The sequence below is a fragment of the Pseudorasbora parva genome, chromosome 17 (genome assembly GCF_024679245.1).
Source record: "Pseudorasbora parva isolate DD20220531a chromosome 17, ASM2467924v1, whole genome shotgun sequence".
Classification (NCBI taxonomy): domain Eukaryota; kingdom Metazoa; phylum Chordata; class Actinopteri; order Cypriniformes; family Gobionidae; genus Pseudorasbora; species Pseudorasbora parva.
The window spans coordinates 35,493,631-35,514,700 of record NC_090188.1 but is presented as its reverse complement, the minus strand read 5'-3'; the positions used below and the strand labels follow the sequence as shown (position 1 = coordinate 35,514,700).

Below are 21,070 nucleotides of genomic sequence, written 5' to 3'. Positions count from 1 at the left end.
TCATTAACGTTAATCAGATCTATTATTCTAAATGTAGGCTGCCAAGAAGGAGGAAAGAGGGGCAGTGTCTCTTCAAAAAAACTGAGAGACAATACATAATATTACAAAAATAAAATAACGTCAGGAAAAAAATGGTCTGCCATTGTCTGCGATGTTTGTTTACTGTAATATTTACCAGTAAAGAGTAGGTAATAGCTACTTAATTAATTTAATTCATAAAAACAACTTTTTGCTTTTTAATATTTAAATACACTAGTCTATATCACCAGATGCGTTGGTTTAGCAACAAGTGCAAGCCACTTCAGAGACACAGATAGTTGCGTGTTCTGAGTCAACACAATCGAGCGTTAAAAATACGGAACATATCACAGGAAAATACTAAAACGGGAAGACAGCGGGAAAAGAGCTAAAATACCTGAGAAACACTGAAAAAAAGGGAGGGTTGACAGCTTTGAGTCAATGACAGCTAGCTGGTGGTTGGCACCTTTTCTTAATGAATGCACCTGAAATGTATGCAATAAACATGTTTTTGACAAATATTTCAATTTGTTTGTGGTCTATATAGTCTGCAATTAGCCTATGCGCCCGAAGGCACGGCTTGAAGACCCAGTCAGTGATGTCACGATATGCCAATTTGTTTAAAATCAAACCTACGTAATCACCATCACCAAAAATTAACTTTTTTTTTTAAAAATAAAAATGTGAAGAAAAAAAATACATAGACCTTTTTATTTTTTTATTTTTTTTACTGTTACTGCAAACCAAAATATTTTTAAAGCTACACTTTGTGATATTTTCCCCCATCTAGTGGTGAAAAGGTATATGACCATCCAGTGAATAATAGTTTCTGTTCCTCTCAATTTCGATTTCGTTTCAACTCCTACGGTGGCCAATTTAGTCATGGCTTCCAGTTTGACCTCTTCTGGTAGTGTTACTTCAAGTGATGAGGTTACTTTTGAAAACTATTATAATTTGCAGTTATTTAATTTGCCAAATTATCTATGATCAAATTAATCTATGTAAAATGAATAATAGTTTTACGTTTTCGTTATTTTTTACCATTTCATTGCTAACATCAGCTATCAGGTTCCCAGACGAATGCAAGCTAATCTTAGTAAGGTAACTTTTATCAGTGCTATCGTATATTGTACGACATCACTAGCGTAAGGCAAACAAATTATAATGCAATTCAAATATTAATCTCATGTTATCCGTCATAGAACACGGATTTATGTTAAGGTAAACAATATTTTTCATCATTGACGCGAGGAAAACTATCCTAGATGTCGTTCTAGTGTTATGCACAGCACACCATGATACAATTCGCCAAGCAACAATAAAACTTTCAATATACACAAATAGGCTGAATTAATATTACCTGTCGAGAAGAAAGCAGGCAACGTCGGCGTTCTTTTTAAAATCGTTTCTCCTCATGAGCTCTTTCAATCTTGGAAAGGCCACTCCGATATTTACTTTTGTCTTGTTGATTTGCCCGTTATGTTGCCGTCTTAATTCTCTTTTCCGCTTCCTTGGCGACTCTGATACATATCCTGCAATATTACTAGGTCCCCGACCCGGGTCGAATTCGGTAATCAATTCCGGGACGTGGTTGCTTTCACACAGAAGGCGACCCAGCAATGTTCTGGGAATATTGCGGGTCCGACGTGCAGTGAAAGGGGCTTAAGAGTGATCCTCCATCATCATATAGCAGCCCAATCCTCCTCTACACATTCGACACAGTGCCATCGAGTGTAAAAACGCGAAAAGCGAAGCTTGAATTTACGGGTATGTCCCTCTTTGGCAAATGTACTTTCAAGATGGAGGAGCAACATGGCGACCGCCATCCGAACACTCAACACGTATGTATTTTCAATGGTATATTATAAAATTACGAGAATGCATTATTACTTGAAAGAAGTAAATATACATTACTGAGCACATATATTTTTGAAAGAACTAAGTGATTTTAGCTAAGAATAAACTAAAAAAGTTACACAGTGTAGCTTTAAGGATGGCCTTAGCTGTATAGGCCAAAACTACAATTTGTACCAGGCTGTAAACATGTTTTTTTCTGCTGTAAAGTTGGGAATTTTAACATGGGGCTCAATGAGATTCTGCTCCTTCTGGAGCCTGCCTCTAGTGGCCAGTTGGGGAATTACAGTTTACATTACTTCCGTATTGGCTTCAAGAGAGACCGCGGGAGTTTGCCGCTTGGTTTAAACGTTTAGGTTTGTTCATATTTGACCCAAACATTTTGACCCAAGCATTTTTTAGAGTGTACGTTTTCTAATCTAAGTGCTGAGCTTCCGTGGATACAGCCAACGAGCCTGAGCCATGCCAATAACACCTATGGGAAATCCTACAGAGAGCATGAGATAAACTCCCGAATGTCTTAAACACTCTCTGCTAGGATGCATCACATCTGCACGAGTGGTGTCTGTCAGCTGCTGTAGGCGGCTGACTGGTGTTGGGTGGGAAGATAAAGGATTCTGGATGATGTATCAGGGTGGGATGGATAAGCCGGACTCCAGTAACAATGAGAGGATGGTCCTCGATCTATCAGAACGGGTGGGTTTTCATAGACAGGGGACAAGGGAACAGGAGAAGGGGTCAAGGTGAGATAGATGTCCTGTCCATGGGAAGACAACAAACAAAATATTTACAGTCATTGTGTTTTTAGTAGACCCATCCCTCATAATGACAGAGATAACAGACTCCACTATTAAACCACAAAGCTCTTCAACAAACTGAAGTGCCAAGACAGGAACGATTAGGTGTACATCTGTGGCTTTCTCATTAAATAAGTTCCTCTCTACCACTGGACATGTTTTTCACTTTGGTTGTTCTGTTACAAGCTGCGAGTACTGCACTGGCCATAGGTAAGCACTTTACACTCCTTACTATTATTATTCATATAATGTGCTTTTATTATTTTTTTGAAGGTCATGTGAGTGGTGTCATCGCCTCATGTTAGAGTGTTTTGAAGGGTTCCACTTTTTGGTTTTTATGTGGTTGCTAGGGGGCAAATGTTTTTTTACTGGCCTTCCCCGAGTCTTTATGATATTCTGGTCTCTAGATATGGTTAATGTCATTCCTTCAATGGAAATCATAAATCGACTCAAATATTTGAGGTATTATACTGTAATTACAGTTATGAGCAATAGTAATTATTTTCAATAAAAATGTGACAATATGTCTGACTTTTAGAAACACTGAATGGGTTAATTTCCCCACATGACATAGGAAATAGATGACTTTATTTTAAGGTGACATTTTTACAGTGCAATTACACAGAGAACTAATTAATATTAATGAACTACATGTACTTACTACACTGATAACATGCATCACAGAAAGCGTCTAATTAATGTATAATGTATCAATCTGGAATATGTATTTATTTATATGTATTTATAGTGTTTGCTTATCTGCTAGTTTCCTGTTATTTAGACATTTATGAGATGTCTTTAAGATGTTTATGATCCAGAATGTATTTAAAACTTTTCAAGAGAGGTTTATCAACTAATGTTTTCAAGAAGTGTGTGCGTGGCGTGTGTGTATGTGTCTGTAACATATAAGACACAAATGTTATAATGACATGGATATGACATAGTTATTACAAGGAGAGGGCATTACCCCATGTCCCAATTGTTCAAAAGGCTTATAAATCATACAGAATGATTTTTAATTTGTATCTATTTATTTATTTGAGAAAGTAAAAATGTTTCCTGGGTAGGTTAAAGGACAGGGGCAGTGTAGGGGGATATAAAATAAGGTTTGTAAGGTATTAAACCATTACACCTATGGAATGTCCCCACAAGGCATAAAAACAAACCTGTGTGTGTGTGTGTGTGTGTGTGTGTGTGTGTGTGTGTGTGTGTGTGTGTGTGTGTGTGTGCGCGTGTGCTTGTTTTTGTAACATATCAGGACACAAATGTGTATAATGACATGGGTATGGTATTACAGAAGAGGGTGAAATATGAGGACATTTCCCCATGTCCCCACTTTTCAAACTGCTTATAAATCATACAGGATGAGAAAGCCAATATGCAGAATGTTTCCTGTGACAGGTAGTTTTAGGGGCAGGGGCAGTGTAGGGGGATAGAAAATACGGTTTGTATGGTATAAATACCATTACGCCTATGGGATGTCCTCACTGTGTGTGTTTGTGTGTGTGTGTGGGGGGGGGGGGATCTGCTGGAATATGCAGCAGATGTGAAAAAGGACTTGATTTATTATAGAGGTGTCCAGGAATACTGTGTTTACAATGTCAGCAGACATTCTTGACCTGAACATCCGTTTTTCCTTGACCTCCAGCTGTTCTTGTATCAACCAAACATCCCTAATAGATATCCCTATCTACAGTCTGTCTGTGCTGATAGAACTACACTATTATTTACATTCAAAAAGGTTTTGAGAAATGTCTCTGGGTGCGACACAAGTTGTCTTCTAAGGCACTATTACAATAAAACTCTAACCCTAACTACTGAACTGAAGCACAACTTGTTTGTACTACAGGGATGAATGATACTACAAATCAAAGAACATGTTATGAGATTGTGGCAAGCAGCGGGGCGCGGGACCGCAAGAGCGGGCCGGTGGCGAGTGATAATGGGTGCCAGCTGCGCGACACACCGGTCTCGTCTCGCGGCCGAGTGACGGGAGTATAAAAGGAGGAGCGAAAGACGAGAGAGGACCAGGCCTGGAATTTATGTTATGTTTTGTTGTGTGTGTGCGGGCAGTCATCCGTGAGGGGCTGCCCGCGTTACTTTTGTTTTGTTTATTTATTTAATAAAAGTTTGTTGAATGTTCGCCGGTTCCCACCTCCTTCCTTCCCATCTACAAACTTTGTTACACTCGCGGGTTTCGGCACCAATGTAATAACGTTCGTAGAAATGGGAAGGAAGGAGGCGGAAACTGGCGAACATTCAACAACTTTTATTAACCAGCAGCCATATCACCCTGTAGCCCAAGACTGGTTTCCCACTGAAGCTAAGCAGGGCAGAACCTGGCCAGTGCCTGGATGGGAGACCAACTGGGAAAACCAGGTAGCTGCTGGTAGAGGTGTTGAGGCCAGCAGGGGGCGCTCATCCTGTGGTCTGTGTGGGTCCTAACACCTCAGTACAGTGATGGGGACACTGTACTGACAAAGAGCACTGTCCTTCGGATGAGACGTTAAACCGAGGTCCCGACTCTCTGTGGTCGTTAAAAATCCCAGGATGTCCTTCGGAAAAAGAGTAGGGGTGTAACCCCGGCATCCTGGCCAAATTTGCCCATTGGCATCTGTCCTTCATGGCCTCCTAATCATCCCCCTCTCCTGATCCTCTCGGTCTCTTCTCCACCAATCAGCTGGTGTGTGGTGAGCGTTCTGGTGCAATATGGCTGCCGTCGCATCATCCAGGTGGATGCTGCACATTGGTGGTGGTTAGAGGAGATTCCCCCCTTCATTGTAAAGCGCTTTGAGTGCCTTGAAAAAGCGCTATATAAATCAAACTAATTATTTATTATTATTATAATTAAATAAACAAAATGAAAGTAAACCGTGGGCAGCCCCTCACGGATGACTGCCCGCACACACATAACAAAACTCAACACAAAGTCCAGGCCTGGTCCTCTCTCGTCCTTGACTGGTGTCGCTCATCCTTAAATGCCTACGAGCTCCCTCATGAGAGGACTCGAGACTGGTGTGGCTCGCAGGTGACGCTCCTTCGCAATCGCGTCCCCGGTCTCACTCGCTCCTCCCATGTGTCTCGCTCGTTCACCTCGCCACAGAGATGCTAATATTTTATAGAAACCAGAATATCAGAGACGTGTGGGTTCTTTTCCTTTGGGTCAGTAAACAATCTCCTGCAACCATTCTAGACACCGGAGGTCAGTTCTTTCAGAAAATGTAAAAAACACATTTAAATGCATACATTATGTGTCCATCTGCTTGAACTTGAATGTGTGTGTGTTTGGACAAACTGCTCTCTTTTATTTGGAGATATGGCCATGCAGTAAAAGTTGATTCTAGACCTGTATTAATTCCCCATGAGCAAAGTCAGTGTTACTGTCAATTTTTATTTTAACTGAGTTGATAATTTACTGGGGGAAGGATTCTCCCTCTATGCCTCATCAAGCTGCAGACTCTTGCTGACTAATGGTCTTTCACACCTTATGCTGCTTCATTTTTCATTTCCACATGGTCCAGCAGAGCAGCCCAACTACATATAAGGACCTATTTCATTTGTGGTGAGTGTTAGGGAGAGAGCAGTGGTGCAGTGTGGAGTATTGATTTGCCTTCTTTTGAAATCTACCAACCAACTAAAGCAAAAGAGTTTTGCACTGACAGATTTTAACAAGCGGTTTCGTATTATCAATATAGGGTGCAATACTTTTTTGTGCTGCTTTAGTCATCTTCCTCTGATTGAAACAACACATCCTGAAATAAATGATATTCAGAATATTAGGCTTTCCTCTAAATACTTCTTAAAATACCTGCTTAAAGGGATAGGTCAACCAAAAATGAAAATATGTCAGTTCTATCAACTGTCTGGTTACCAACATTTTTCAAAATATCTTCATTTGTGTTCCGAAAATGAATGAAGGTCTTACGGATGTCGAACAACATGAGGGTGAGTAATTACTGTATTTAAATTTTTGGTTGAACTAACCCTTTAAGTGTGTTTCTTGCCTCTAGCATCACCAAATATTAAAAATATTTAATATGTTTAATCACTTAGTATGCAAACTTTTCCTAAAGATGACCCCTTTCAACCTTTGGTCAACAGATGGCTCTTATCATGGCTAAAGACCTATTCGGACTGGATTAGATTAACATGGGGATGTGGGGGTAAAGTAATTATTACCAGAGGTTCTCTTTGATTTTAGTCCCGTCCGAATGTGCCATCTTGGTAATCATTACGGACAATGGGACTCATTCATGAAACACGTGCAGAACGAATTTGTGTGTAAGTCATTCGTAAAGCCGCTCTGACGTAAATTTTCGGATTCACGAAAATGTTTGTATTTTCAAAATGTTAGTTGGTACCAAGCGGCAAACTCCCACGATCTCTCTTGAAGCCAATACGGAAGTAATGTAAACTGCAATTCATCAACTGGCCACTAGAGGCAGGCTCCAGAAGGGAGCAGAATCTTATTGAGCCCCATGTTAAAATTCCCAACTTTACAGCAGAAAAAAACATGTTTACAGCCTGGTACAAATTGTGTTTTTTGCCTATACGGCTAATTTTGACCTTCATGATAACTGTGATTTTTTTATAACTTATTCGTTTACGTTATATAAAGCCTTAAAGTTCTGCATAATTAAGGGCGTGGTTACAGCCATTTATCTGCCGTCTATAGTTATTGCGTCACATAAGCTCCGCCCACATCCCGCATTTTTGCCCATTTTCTTTTATCCGGGAGTGACACGCGATGACTCGCTCACAAGATGGCAACGCCCAGCTCGCCCCTACTTTAAGCTTCAGAACGGCTTATCGGAATCCTATGGGTGACGTCACGGACACTACGTCCATATTTTTTTACAGTCTATGGTTGGTACGAAAGAAATTTACAGCTGCTCCCTACCACGAATAAATGGTGCTATAACATTTGAACGTACTGTGTTCTAATTTAGGCAAACTGATGACATTGCTTTTGATGCACTATGTAGGGCAGGCCTACCATAATAATATTTCAGGAGTTGATTTACCCCGTCTTTTTTGTTTTGTTTGTACTGTTTAACGTTGGGTAATAGGCAGGCTCATCGCTGTTCTTTTTTACCAGGCCGTCCAATCACAGTGGAGGAGGGGCGGGTCAAAAACTACACCGACCAATCATCCCACTTGTACACGAACTGAAGAACAATAATAGAAAAGTTAATACTGTTTTTTTTTACTGCATTTCTTAATTCAGTCATATTCTTCAAAATGAGATACTAGTATCACATTACTGCCATGGATATTTTGTATCATAGCTAGCAAAGTTTCTCAGCTGGAAAAAACGCTGCCCTTGCAAAGCGCTTTCAATCGCCACCAGCTGGCCGTTTTTAGAAGAGCACCAGGTGTTTAGCTGGCTAAAACATGCTTTGGTGGACATACGATAATTTAATATTTATTGCTAGTCATATGGCCAATTAGTCTCTTCAACATTTATGCAAAATCCTACAGCCAAACCTGAGAAAGAATTCCAGAAGAGTCCACAGCGTTTCTGGTCACGTCATTTGCATTTGTAACTCATGGGCGGGGAATCTGCAAATTATGAATAAGCGTGCACGTGCATCCTTTTTACACATGTTTGGAATTCACTAACATACACACGTTTAACTAACGAATCCGTGGTATACGAAGCGTTTGTGGAGCAGAGTTTCCGCGAAGGTCCATTTTACGAGCAAATTTCTCAGAATTTGCTCATATATTTACGAAAGTTTCATGCATGAGGCCCAATGACAGTAAAGATTACTGAGACTTTTACCTTCTGTAAAAAGGTCCGGAAAAAAGACCTTGGGTAATACTAACCCCATTCGAATAGACCTGCTGTAAAAATGTATGGTAAAATCCTGTCATTTCCTGTTACGTTTTAAAAAATTGCGTTTTGCGTGCATGGAGGCGCTTGAAGCATTCGGTTGCGTTGTAAGTGGTGGGACAAATCTGTGGCGAACCTCCAGCATTTTCCGTGTATAATTTAAAGCAAAAAGAAGATCAAAAGCACTTATTAGAGGCACAACACTTATTTTAGCTCTAGGAAAGTGTCTATTACCAACACAATGCAATCAGAATCATTAGACTGGACACACATATGAGTTCAGACTGGCGCATGTTGCGTTTGCTCACGTGATAACAGCAACATTATACGCACATGACGACAAGTAGATTACCATGGTGCGTAAAGCAAGTTACTCCTCCCACTGCTGCTAGTTTTACTGAGGTGTCTTATCCCGTGCGAATTGGCCAATAATATTACAGATGTCCTGAGGTGAAATTACTTTACCCCCACGTCCCCATGTTAATCTAATCCGGTTGTCTGCTGAGACCGTGTCAATTGGTGTTTCCTCTGAATTTGCCTCACTGGCACGTCATGCTAAAAAAAACCATCTCCGGCGCAATAATTCCGAAATTTTGAATATTCCGATCTAATATGATTTCTGACCTGTAAGGTTGCCAGATTAATAATCATACAAGGTGTGTTAATAGGCCAGAGGAGAACTGGTGCCCCGACTGAGTCTGGTTTCTCCCAAGGTTTATTTTTCTCCATCATGCCCTGATGGAGTTTTGGTTCTTTGCCACTGTCACCTTTGGCTTGGCTTGCTCGGTTGGGGACACTAAAATTATGATCAAAGTTATTCAACTAATTATACAAATAAAAGTTATGAATTAGATTTTAATTAATTCTATAAACTATAATACTGATCTGCCAACATTGTCGCTATATGATAAATTAAAATAAGCTGATAACATCACTGTTTTCTCCAGTACGACTGTACAGCCAAATCTAATTTTGTTGCAATATTATCCTGTTTGACACTGTGAAGCTGCTTTGACACAATCGTGATTGTAAAAGCGCTATATAAATACAGTTGATTGATTGATAATCCCATCTGAATAGGGCTTAATTTATAGTTGTCTCTACAAATTAAATTGGAAGAGAGTATTGGCCAGGTGATTGGATGAAAGTATTGGATGTGACACCAGTATGTAGCACATAATATGTGCTGACAGGTTCTAACCAATTGTTACCTGTCTCTGTAATTGCTCAGCCTTAGATCCCTGCTCAGCGTATATCAGCCTGAACGAACCATGGCGGAATACTGACTACCATGTCAACAACTCTGCGGGAGTCCCTCTGTGCGACCGGCATGTGGCGGGGGAATGGTATCGCTTTACAGGGATGGCTGGGGATGCTATGCCAACCTTCTGTATCGACGAGAACCACTGTGGTACCCACGCCCCCATCTGGCTGAATGGCAGTCACCCTCGGCCTAGTGATGGCATTGTCACCCTGTCTGCTTGTGCTAGCTTCAACAATAACTGCTGTCACTGGACAGCTAGTGTAGATGTAAAGGCCTGTGCTAAGGGTTACTATGTTTACCGCCTACCCCGACCCTCTGTCTGCTTCCACGTCTACTGTGGCCGTAAGTCTTCCTACTGCCTCATTAGTTCTTTCTGACATGTTAGTTAAGAATTGACCACCACTAGACATTTCGTAATGTGTGTCGCCATAGATTTCTATGACATATGCGATGAGGTTGAGTGTAATGGAGCTGACTGTCCTATCGAGCCAGAATGCCGCTGTTCTGAGGGAACGGTTCTAGGCCCTGATTCACAGACATGTCTGGGTGAGTAACAGTGTGGTCTAGGCCTGGGCAAGATAAATGCTTATAGAGCAGAGAATTATATTGCGATAAGAATGAGAGAGAGCTTTTGCAGTAATGGAAAAGAGACCACAAGATTGATGAGAAACAATCCATTAATGTACAAAGGCAGCCAGCAAAAGCAATGCTTTTAAAGGTAAAAAAAAAGCAGGGTTTTTAAAAATTGTTTTAGGTAAAAATCAGGATGCAATTTGTGATGTTTGTCTTGCAGAACAACACAAGTATGCGATTGTTACAAGAACAGATAGAGGCCAAGGGTAAATGGATGTTCAAGTCATGACTGTAGGGCATGGGTGTCCAATCCTGCTTCTAGAGGACCACTGTCCTGCAAAGTTTAGCTCCATCTCTGCTTAAACTCATCTAAACCAGCTGACCTTCAAATTCCAGGCTGGTGGGTTGGAGCAGGTTAGAGGTAAACTCTGCAGGACATTGGCCCTCTAGGAGGAGTATTGGATACCCCTGGTTTAGGCCAAGTAGCCTGACAGAATCTGACTCATTTGAAACATTGTTAAAATGAAGAATATATACTAACAGATCCTCTAACCTTCATGTATTACTTCACTTGGGGGATTCAAGCCTTAATTTGAAGAGTCAGATCCTTTAAACCATTCCTTAATTTGCACAAAAAAAAAAAAAAACACATTGCATGAAGCAGTCCTACTTCATAAACTGGTAGGAGAAAGTGTCAACTTTAAATGCTGTTTTGAAGGGCAAAGTTATAGGATAATAAGGGTTAAATGGAATAAGTGAAAACAATTAGATGTAACTGAATGTGTTGATTTACTGGATCGAATATAATTAAGCAGGGACGTGAACAGGATTTTTGAGGGGCAGTTGCTCTGACCTAAAAAAGGCCCCCCCAACCGAACCCCCCCCCCCCCCCCTCATCATCTGTCCAATTACATATTATTATTCTTATTGCCATTATCATTATTATTTCAATGCCCCCTAGTGGTATTTATGTTCTGCTCAGGAAAAATATTATAGGTGGGGCTATTTTTTTGCAGGGGGGTCTGGGGGTTTCTCCCCCAAGAATTGTTTTTTATTTCATAGATGTGATTTCCTGCATTATGGTGCGTTTGAGGCCATTTCCCTTGCCTATACCAATAAAAGAACTCAAACCAGTCAATATCAATAGTCTAATAAAAAAAGACAATATTAACCGTTTGTTATACCTTTCCGACAACGTTAAGTCTCATCCGACAACCGCGACAATCTCCTTCGAGTGCCGCTCAGGCAGGCTCAGCCAGGGCGGTTAGAAGGAATTTGGGGGCCCCAAGCAAAATGGGCATGGCTAACCTTCTACAGATAAACGGGTAATGATTAAAAAATGTTTGTAAAACTTTAAGAAACCATTTTTAAAACATCTATAAACATTTCATAGATAGACAGACCAAATATTCCTAACACTTTGTTAAGGGTTACTAGTTGGTTTGTAAACTGCCTATAAACATTGTCTGGATGGTTATTATAAAGTTGCAACAGATGACTATAATACGTTGTTAAATAGTTAATAAACAGTAACAGTAAAACATGTGGGTTGTCCTGATACTGTACTTCAAAATGCAACAGTGTAAAAATTGCCACACAGAATAAAGAAAACTGTTTTATACAAATAATATCATATTTGCATAAACTGTTACTACCATATATTCCGACACTAGCACATTAAGATAAGCTATGAAAAAAAAAATCATGTTCCTCTGCCTCTTTCTGGTTAAATAATGTTTATAATAATAGTTAATATAGCATGCTATATTAACTATTCCAGGCTATTTATGCATAGCATAAAAATAGTACGTTATAGCATGCTATGGCACTTTCATCAAAACCTATTACAAAGCTATAGCAATTGTATGTCATTGAATACGATAAACAGTTATTCTGGAACAGATCTTGACTATCAAAATCCATTGTTCTGTATTTTGCGTACGTGAGTTTTTGTTGTAGATGGCTATTGCTGCGCGTTTAGCTAGAATGCCATACAAAACCAACCCATTGGGCCACTGAATCTGCTTAACGACAACAGCTGGGGCAACAGCCTTAGTCCTAATGGGTTGTTATCATGGCTATCAAAATCCAGTGGTCTGTATTTTGCTTACGTGAGTTTTTTTTGTTGTAGGTGGCTTGTTTGTTTCGTTGCTTCTATTGCTCTCCCCTTTTTTGTAAGTCGCTTTGGATAAAAGCGTCTGCTAAATGATTAAATGTAAATGTAAATGTAGATCTGCGTCTTCCTTATCCCGTTAAAAAACATCCTACATTATGTAACCATATTCCGTCCGTTCGAAACAAAAGTTGCACTAACTGTTCGTTACAAGCAGCATTTGCCGTCAGGTAGGTAGCTAACATACACATATTTTTGCTAGCGTACCTGCTGCAAAATTACTACCTGCCTGCTATTTTATATAGTGTAATTTAGCACTTACCACTATCTTGTTTTTTCTCTTTTTTCTTTTCTGGCTTCCTAAACCATAATTCTGCTTCATGATTGCCGAGGAGGTTTTGTATTTTGCCGGCAGCAGAGATCGCGTGGTTGGGTGGCTGCTGTCAGCAACGACTGAGAGGGCCCCCTTGAGGGGGATTCCGAGAACAGTGTCATTGCACTTTACTATATTGACTATCAAAGGGGCGCTCAACCAGTTTGTCGTTGCATTTTATTCTTAACCTGTCGTCTTCAGGCCCCAGGCCAGCTCGGGGCCCCAAGCAATTGCTTGACTTTCACTTTCGGACGGGTACCCGAATATGGAAGTGAATGAGGCTTTGCGATTTTTTTTTGTATCTAGCCCTACGTGAAATTCTGCATCCATTGTACGAGTTTTTTATTTATTTTTTCTACCTCAGAAGGGCAGCTTGAGTCGAGAGGGGTATATTGGGCAGTTGCCTGGGCAACCTGAGCACCTCCCTGTGCACGTCCCCATGTCGCTCACTGATCTTCTCTCTTCCTGTCTTTCAATAATTTCTGTTAGCATTTCATGCTAACCTTTTACCCTTCAGGAACAACTTAACCAATTACCATACCTGTCAAGTTTCCCATTTTGGCCGGGAAAGTCCCATATTTTACCATCCTTCCCGTATTAGTATTTTTCTTTAAATATCCCGTATTTTAACCTGCGTTATTAAAAAAATAATAATAATACTGGAGGAAAAAAACAAAAACATTTCCAATCTAAGCTAAGCTCTGTAACTAGCCTCGCGATAACTGCCATCTGCAATAGCCTACAGTCAGACTGTAGGTGGCCGTTGTCACGAGGTAATTGTGTGAGGTCAGATGACAAGTGACAACGCAGGAAAAAAACAAAAAACAAAACAGAGACGGATGATGGACGTAAGACGAAAGGCACTCCTGCCAAAAAAACAAAACCCTTGTGTAAATACCGTGATCAATGGGACAGCAAATTTATTTTGTCTGAAGAAGAGCAGGTGGGGGACAGTCACGGGTTTTGTAAGTTTTGTAACTGCGACTTCAGCATCTCACATCCACATCATATGCGACAGCGGAAGATCTTTTAAAGTGACAGTAACCATTTATAATGACAATGTAAAGAATAAAAGTAATTGCTCACTAAATATGCTCTGCTCTTGACTAAATAACTTCAGTTCCTTTAATAAGGATTAATCTATATATAATTCATAATTTATGCAGTGCAAACTGATAACAATGTATGTATATTTCCTACTTGTTAACAATTATACAGGGAGGTAGAGCACAGGTACAAATGAAATGTATTATTATTATGGGTTTAATATGAGGATTTATACACCCCCTACCACCAACCCCACTCTCCCCCATTTCTCTCGGATTTTGATACCCAAATGTTGACAGGTATGCCAATCACTGTCTATTACAAAGCCAGCAGAATAGAAATTACCGGCTTTGTTGCAAAACAGTAATCTCCATACAAAGGTACAGCGCTTCACTTTTTCCATATTTTATGTTATGTTACAGCATTACTCCAAAATGGATTCAATTAAAAAGAATTCCCTCATAGAAATACCTCATAATGACAATTTGAAAGAAGTTTGTTTGAAATCTTTGCAAATTTATTAAAAATAAAACATGGCAAAAATCATGTACATAAGTATTCACAGCCTTTGCTATGCCACTCAAAATTGATCTCAGGTACATCCTGTTTCCACTGACCATCCTTTAGATGTTTGTACAACTTTATTGGAGCCCACCAGTGGTAAATTTATTTGATTGGACATGATTTGGAAAGGCACACACCTTTCCTTATAAGGTCTCAAGCCGTGAAGTCCAAGGAATTATCTGTAGACTCCCGAGACAGGATTCCATCGAGGCACAGATCTAGGGAAGGGCACAAAAACATTTCTGCAGCATTGAAGATCCAAATGAGCACAGTGGCCTCCATCATCCGGAAATGGAAGAAATTTGGAACCACCAGGACTCTTCCTAGAGCTGGCCACCCGTCAAAACTGAGTGATCGGGGAAGAAGGGCCTGGTGACCAAAAACCTGATGGTCACTCTGACAGAGCTACAGCATTTCTCTGTGGAGAGAGGAGAACCTTCCAGAAGAACAACCATCTCTGCAGCACTGCACCAATCAGGTCTGTATGGTAGAGTGGCCAGATAGAAGCAACTCCTCAGTGAAAGGCTACCTGAAGTTTGCCAAAAGGCACCTGAAGGACTCTCAGACCATGATAAATAAAATTCTCTGGTCTGATGAAACAAAGACTGAACTCTTTGGCCTGAATAGCAAACGTCATGTCTGGAGGAAACCATGCACCACTCATCACCTGGCTCTCTACAGTTAAGCATGGTGGTGGCAGCATCATGCTGTGGGGATGTTTTTCAGCGGCAAGAACTGAAAGACTAGTCAGGATCGAGGGAAAGATGAATGCAGCAATCTACGGAGACATTCTTGATTAAAACCTTCATCTTCCAACAAGACAATGACCCTAAGCACACAGCCGAGATTACAAAAGAGTGGCTACAGGACAACTCTGTGAATGTCCTTGAGAGGTGTAAAATGACTGTGCATCCAACCTGATGGAGAATGAGAGGTCCTACAAAGAAGTGTGCCAAGCTTGTAGCATCATACTCAAAAAGACTTGAGGCTATAATTGGTGCCAAAGGTGCTTCAACAAAGTATTGAGCAATGGCTCTGAATACTTATGTACATGTAATTTTTTTGTGTTTTTTGTGTTTTTAATTAATTTGCAAAGATTTTAAACAAATTACTTTCATGTTGTCATTATGAGGTATGTATTGTTTGTAGAATTGAGGAAAACATTAATTAATTTAATTCATTTTGGAATAAGGCTGTAACATAACAAAATATGGAAATAGTGAAGTGCTGTGAATACTTTCCGGATGCACTGTAAAAGATAATCCCAGGTGTTTTCCAATTTTCTAATATATGTTCCAATACAGTATTTTTCAGTTAGGATGCTGCCTTTAAAGGTAGCTGTGTATAGACAGCAAGGCAACTCACTATTTTTATTTTATTTATATATATATATATATATATAAATAACTGAATAACTGTTTCTACTCCACATTCAATTAACTGCTTCTGTTTTTAACTGTGATCTGGTGTGTTATGTGTAAGATGTAAACGAATGCGAGAAAGGGAATGGAGGATGTGCAGAGGTATGCATCAACACCAAGGGCTCTCGACGATGTGAGTGTGGACTTGGTAAAGTACTAGACGTAGACGGGAAGAGCTGTAAAGGTAAGAACATGGAAAGAAAAAATTCTTTCAAAACATCCTGAATGTGGGCAGACTTTCATTAAACTCATACCTTCTGTGTTCTGTGTAGAGACTGAAGGATGTGACAATGTGAATGGAGGCTGTAGCCATGGATGCTCCTCAGAGGACGACTCATATTACTGTCACTGTCCCTGGGGTCTGACGCTGGGAGAGGACAAACGGACGTGTCAGGGTGAGCTAAACCTCTCCCTTGCCTTTTGGTTTTTTTTCTGTCAGGGTTTGTAGACTTCACTTTGACGTTTGTTTTGTGTGCAGTCCCTGTGCAGTGTGATCCTAGTTCCATAGATGTCTCAGTTCCCAAAGATCTGGTGGGAGGACTTGACCTCTTCTTGTCTAACATTTCCTGCCGTGGCATTTCCAATGGCACTCACATTAACCTCCACTTTAGTCTGAAGACCTGTGGCACTGTGGTCCAGGTAAAAATTATTATGGATCTATCAATCTTTTGTTCAAAAGTCAACATGACATTTAGACTGACCCTGTTTAATTCAATAATTCATTTTCTCCAATTAAAAAAAGTTTGTCTTTGTAATCTAATAATAAAGTTGCTCCATCTGTAAAAAGTCTTTCCTTTTTAACTGAGGGTGTATTCACACTTGGCATTAAATTGAACCCTGGTGCGATTGCTCTGTTAGTGCAGTTCATTTGAATACAGTAAGTGTGAACTCTGCTACTGAACCCCGGTGCACACCAAACAAACATATTGAGACCGCTGAAAAGATGGTTCTCTGTCCACTTACAAACAAACTGGTGCAGTTTGACTGAAATATGAATGCAATAGGGATCAAATACATGGAAACAAACCAAAAACGTGCTACCTTAAAAATGACAGAATGCTCATATTGCCCATTACGGTTCAGTACATCCAGAACCATGCGAGTATGTTGGAGGGATTCCTGCCGCTGGTTTGACTCTTTTACACATTTTATAAGCTCTCCATGAGTTCTCAGCTTGTCAAAATACCATCATATGTAGGCTACACACATACAACGAGCGCATTTAGCCCAGCACACAGCATTGTTTTGGATGTTTAGTGAGTTCCATCACAAAATATAGGGGAGAGCAGGGCACAACCTAATGCTTTTTTTATGGGATACCATACATAGCCTTCACATGTCACTTTCACTTTTTTTTACTTGCAGTTTTTTATGACCTTGAATGGGGCAAAATAATGGCAGTGACAAAAAAGCCTGAAAAAAACTAACAAAAATATAATTATATATTTTTTTAATTGCCATTACTCTGCCCTGTTGAAATATGGCAGATGAGCAGAAAGTCACCTCACTAAAACAGATTAGGAAGTATTAACTGGTACACAAATAGTATTTTGGCTAACAAAGTCATTTAATGGCAGTGTTGTTAATGTAATAAACGTTCTCCAGAGGGTGAAGAGGGTCCAGATTGCTTTTCACAATGAGTATTATTTCAAAGTAGCTTGCTTTACAGAAAGTCCCTGTTATGTCAATAATGTCGTACCATGATTTAACATAGAGTAAGGTTTAGGGATAGACCCTAAAAAAAAAGTCTCCTCAAAAGTACAGTCCTTGCCAGTGGTATTTTTTTAAAATCCACAGCAAACTCACATCCAGGGCTGCGTCTGAAACTGGCAGCTGACTCGTTGCCTTATCAGACAATGGCTGCGTCCGAAACTGGCAAAATGCTGCCTTCAGAGGACGCAATTCATGGCAGGAAGGCATCAAGGCATGTCCGAATCTATTGTTAGCTTCACTTCCTGTCTCCTGAGACACCTTCATCTGATCGAGTTTTAAAGGCAGCATACATGTACGTATCCTTCGCTGCCTTTGGTATCCCACAATCCTGTGCTTTCTATTCAGTGAAAGTTGAGCTGAAAAAATGGCTTCCAAAAGTTGCGTTTGCTTGTCAGTTTGTGAGTAAATGTACAATTTTTTTAAAACCAATATTTACCAAATATACCAACAGAAATTATTAATGTAGTAATTAAATATTTGTTTAGTTCTCACCAAAGCTCTCTCTGTTTTGCTGTATATCATTAAACTGTTACACTGCCTAAGAAGTCTTTCCGAAAAAAAATTTGTGAGCTTTCTTGCACAAAGCACTGCCTTACAAGCCATTGTCTGATAAGGAAGCGAGGCAATGAGTCCGCTGCCTATAGATTTTTGGATGCAGCCGATGGCTTGTAAGGCAGCGTTTGTGCATGAAGGCACCTCACGAAACTGATTTCGGATGGACTTCTTAGGCAGTGTAATGGTTTAATGATCTACAGCAGAGAGCTTTGGCAAGAACTAAATTATTTTTAAAAAAAATGAATATTTTACACACTAACTAACCAGCAAACGCAACTTTTGGACGCCATCTTTTTTTCCCAGCTCAACTGTCACAGAATAGAACGCACGGGATTGTGGGATATCAAAGTCACCGAAGGATATATGTTTGCTGCCTTCAAAACTCGATCAGAAGAAGGTATCTCCGGAGACAGGAAGTGAAGCTAACATTAGATTTGGACTTCCTAACTTGAAATGTGTCCTCCGAAGGCAGCCTATTCCAGGTTTCAGACACAGCCCAGGTCTGGTTACATAACTTTTCAAAATGCAAATGGAGACAGTACCAGCCTACACTTTTTCCCTCACTTTCAAAATGACTGATAGTAAAATAGTTGGCAAATGATGAAACATGTTGACATAATACTTGATAGTTCTCTGTGAATGTAGTGGAAAATCTTTTTCCTTTCTCTCTGCTTCAGGTGATTGATGACAAAATCGTTGGCACCAACTTGGTGACAGGGTTGCCACGGTCTAGTCCCAGCAGCAATGGGGATTTGATCGTGCGCACCAGTAAACTACTGATGCCAATTACGTGTGAGTTTCCAAGGCAGTACGAAGTGTCAGATGGCTACCTGCCGAGTCTGCGCAACACAGCGCTGGAGTTAGCAGGCCACAGCGAAGGAATATTCCCCTTCAGTTTGGAGCTGTTTAAGAGCGCAGAATTTTCTGAACCGTACAACCAACCTCCTCAACTGCGGTTGCGTGACTCATTGTACTTCGGTGTTGAGCCTCGAGAGCGGGTGGATGGCCTTGCCGCCTTTGTAGAAAGCTGTTTTGCCACACCTGGCCCCAAAGCTGACCAGGCCTTAAAATATTACCTTATCAAAGATGGGTAGGTATTCAAAAGATCTCAAATGTCAGGGATCAGAATCTGTTCTGTATGCTCAGAATTGCACTTTCAATAAGTGAGTCTTTCAATAAGTGAGTCTTGGCAAAAACGGATGTCATTTCTATGTTTAGGCGGCAGGGATGTTGTCGGCACCTGCTGAATGTAACTAATAAAGTAACTTGTAATCTTACTTAGTTAGATTTAAATTCAAGTAATCTGTGAAGTAACTAAGTTACTTTTTAAAGGAGTAATCAGTAATCAAATTACTTTTTCAAAGTAACTGTGGCAACACAGTCCATGACTGGTGCTCATAAATTCCACTGAATTAGACTGTCCTAGAGTCAGATATAATGGCTAAAAAACATTTATTTTTAATTTTTATGAATTTCTTTTTATTCAAGGACACCTGAGTGTGAATTCATATCTGTGAGATTGTATAGATATTAATTTAAATGTGAAATTTCAAGTGAAGATTGCTTACATCACCTTTAAACAAAGGCAGAGTCTATATTTAGAGACTATCGTGCTTTAATGGCCTTATGTTTCCCAGCTGCATTTCAGATGAAACAGTGCGTCAGCTTTCGTCTAAAGACCAGCTCTCCAAACACTACCAGGTCCCCGTCTTCAAGTTCATTGGCAAGGACAACAGAGTGAGTAGGGGACATTTAGCTGCCTGGTGTATCTTATGCATGTGCTTTTGTGTGCTAATAAGGTAGCTATATTGAGTGGGTCATTAATCAATCGTTTTATGTGTACTGTGTGTTAGGAGGTGTTCCTGCATTGCCGTGTGCTGGTGTGTGGGCAGGCACAAGGGGAATCTCGCTGTACGCAGGGCTGCAGAAAGCGTTTGAGGCGACATCTCTGGATCGACCAGCACCAACAGCAAAACGTTCTGTCCAGTGGACCCATTCATATACTGCCAGATCCATGAGACCACATTGCTCACCTACATGAAAACGACGCCATCTACAGGCTACTTTAGTAACCTTACATTATCATCAATATAAGGAGCATTTGTTTAAGTCGGTCTCATCTTGCTTCCTTCCACTGCTTCTGACACTATATTAATATAAACCTATATCAGTCTCAAGCTACTGTAGGTGATGTGTGTGCAATTAACAATTATTTATAATCATAATCATAACATAATCATTTTAATAAAGCTTAGAACATGAAACTGAATTTCATTTTGCAACCTTGGATAATTTACATTCAACACAATTTTACTGATGGTGAAAACAAAATGATTTTTACAGCCAGTAAAGTTATTTTTCACAGTCTGTAGTCACATTGTTTCTCACAGGCCAATAAACATTCCTGTGTGTTACTGTTTAACACTGATTCTACATTTAATTACATTTAAAACAAAAAGCCAAATAACTCTTCGGCTTAGGTTAATTTAGTTTTCAGCATATGATATTCAGACAATTAAACATCTTTTAAAAAAATATTACTAGTCTACTGAGGTTCAACAAAATCATAATACTTTGATTATGCCAAAACAATGTAACAACTTAAATATGGTTGACAACAATTTTTAATAGCACATTAAATATTATTTAACAGTGTCATCTATTGTCTAAAGTGTGTATTGCAATTTTTCTGTTCCCTACATTTTAATTATTTCAGTAAATATTAAATATTTAGTGTTAACTTGAACAAATATATTTTTTAAATTGAGATTATATATGTGTGTGTGCGTGTGGTGTGTGTGTGTGTGTGTGTACAATTTGAATATATATATATATATATATATATATATATATATATATATATATATATATATATGTGTTTTTTTTTTTTTTTTTTTATAAAATCTTCCTATATAACAAACCTATACACAAGCACATACAAT

At 39.6% G+C, this 21,070-nt stretch overlaps 1 protein-coding gene across 1 annotated transcript; it reads left to right on the top strand.

Annotated features, from left to right (window-relative positions):
• Positions 1-2,721: 2,721 nt before the first annotated feature.
• Positions 2,722-20,783, top strand: oit3 (oncoprotein induced transcript 3). The gene is made up of 9 exons (XM_067421663.1): positions 2,722-2,879; positions 9,737-10,111; positions 10,202-10,315; positions 15,922-16,044; positions 16,133-16,255; positions 16,339-16,499; positions 18,806-19,218; positions 19,766-19,865; positions 19,982-20,783. The coding sequence occupies exons 1-9, from the start codon at positions 2,825-2,827 to the stop codon at positions 20,144-20,146; spliced, it is 1,629 nt and encodes a 542-aa protein (XP_067277764.1). The 5' UTR covers positions 2,722-2,824; the 3' UTR covers positions 20,147-20,783.
• Positions 20,784-21,070: the final 287 nt, after the last annotated feature.

Coding starts and splice junctions, on each gene's coding strand:
- oit3 (XM_067421663.1), top strand. CDS start 2,825: ATGTTTTTCACTTTGGTTGTTCTGTTACAAGCTGCGAGTACTGCACTG. Junction 16,256..16,338: donor GGACAAACGGACGTGTCAGG/GTGAGCTAAACC, acceptor TTTTGTGTGCAG/TCCCTGTGCAGTGTGATCCT. Junction 19,866..19,981: donor TCATTGGCAAGGACAACAGA/GTGAGTAGGGGA, acceptor ACTGTGTGTTAG/GAGGTGTTCCTGCATTGCCG.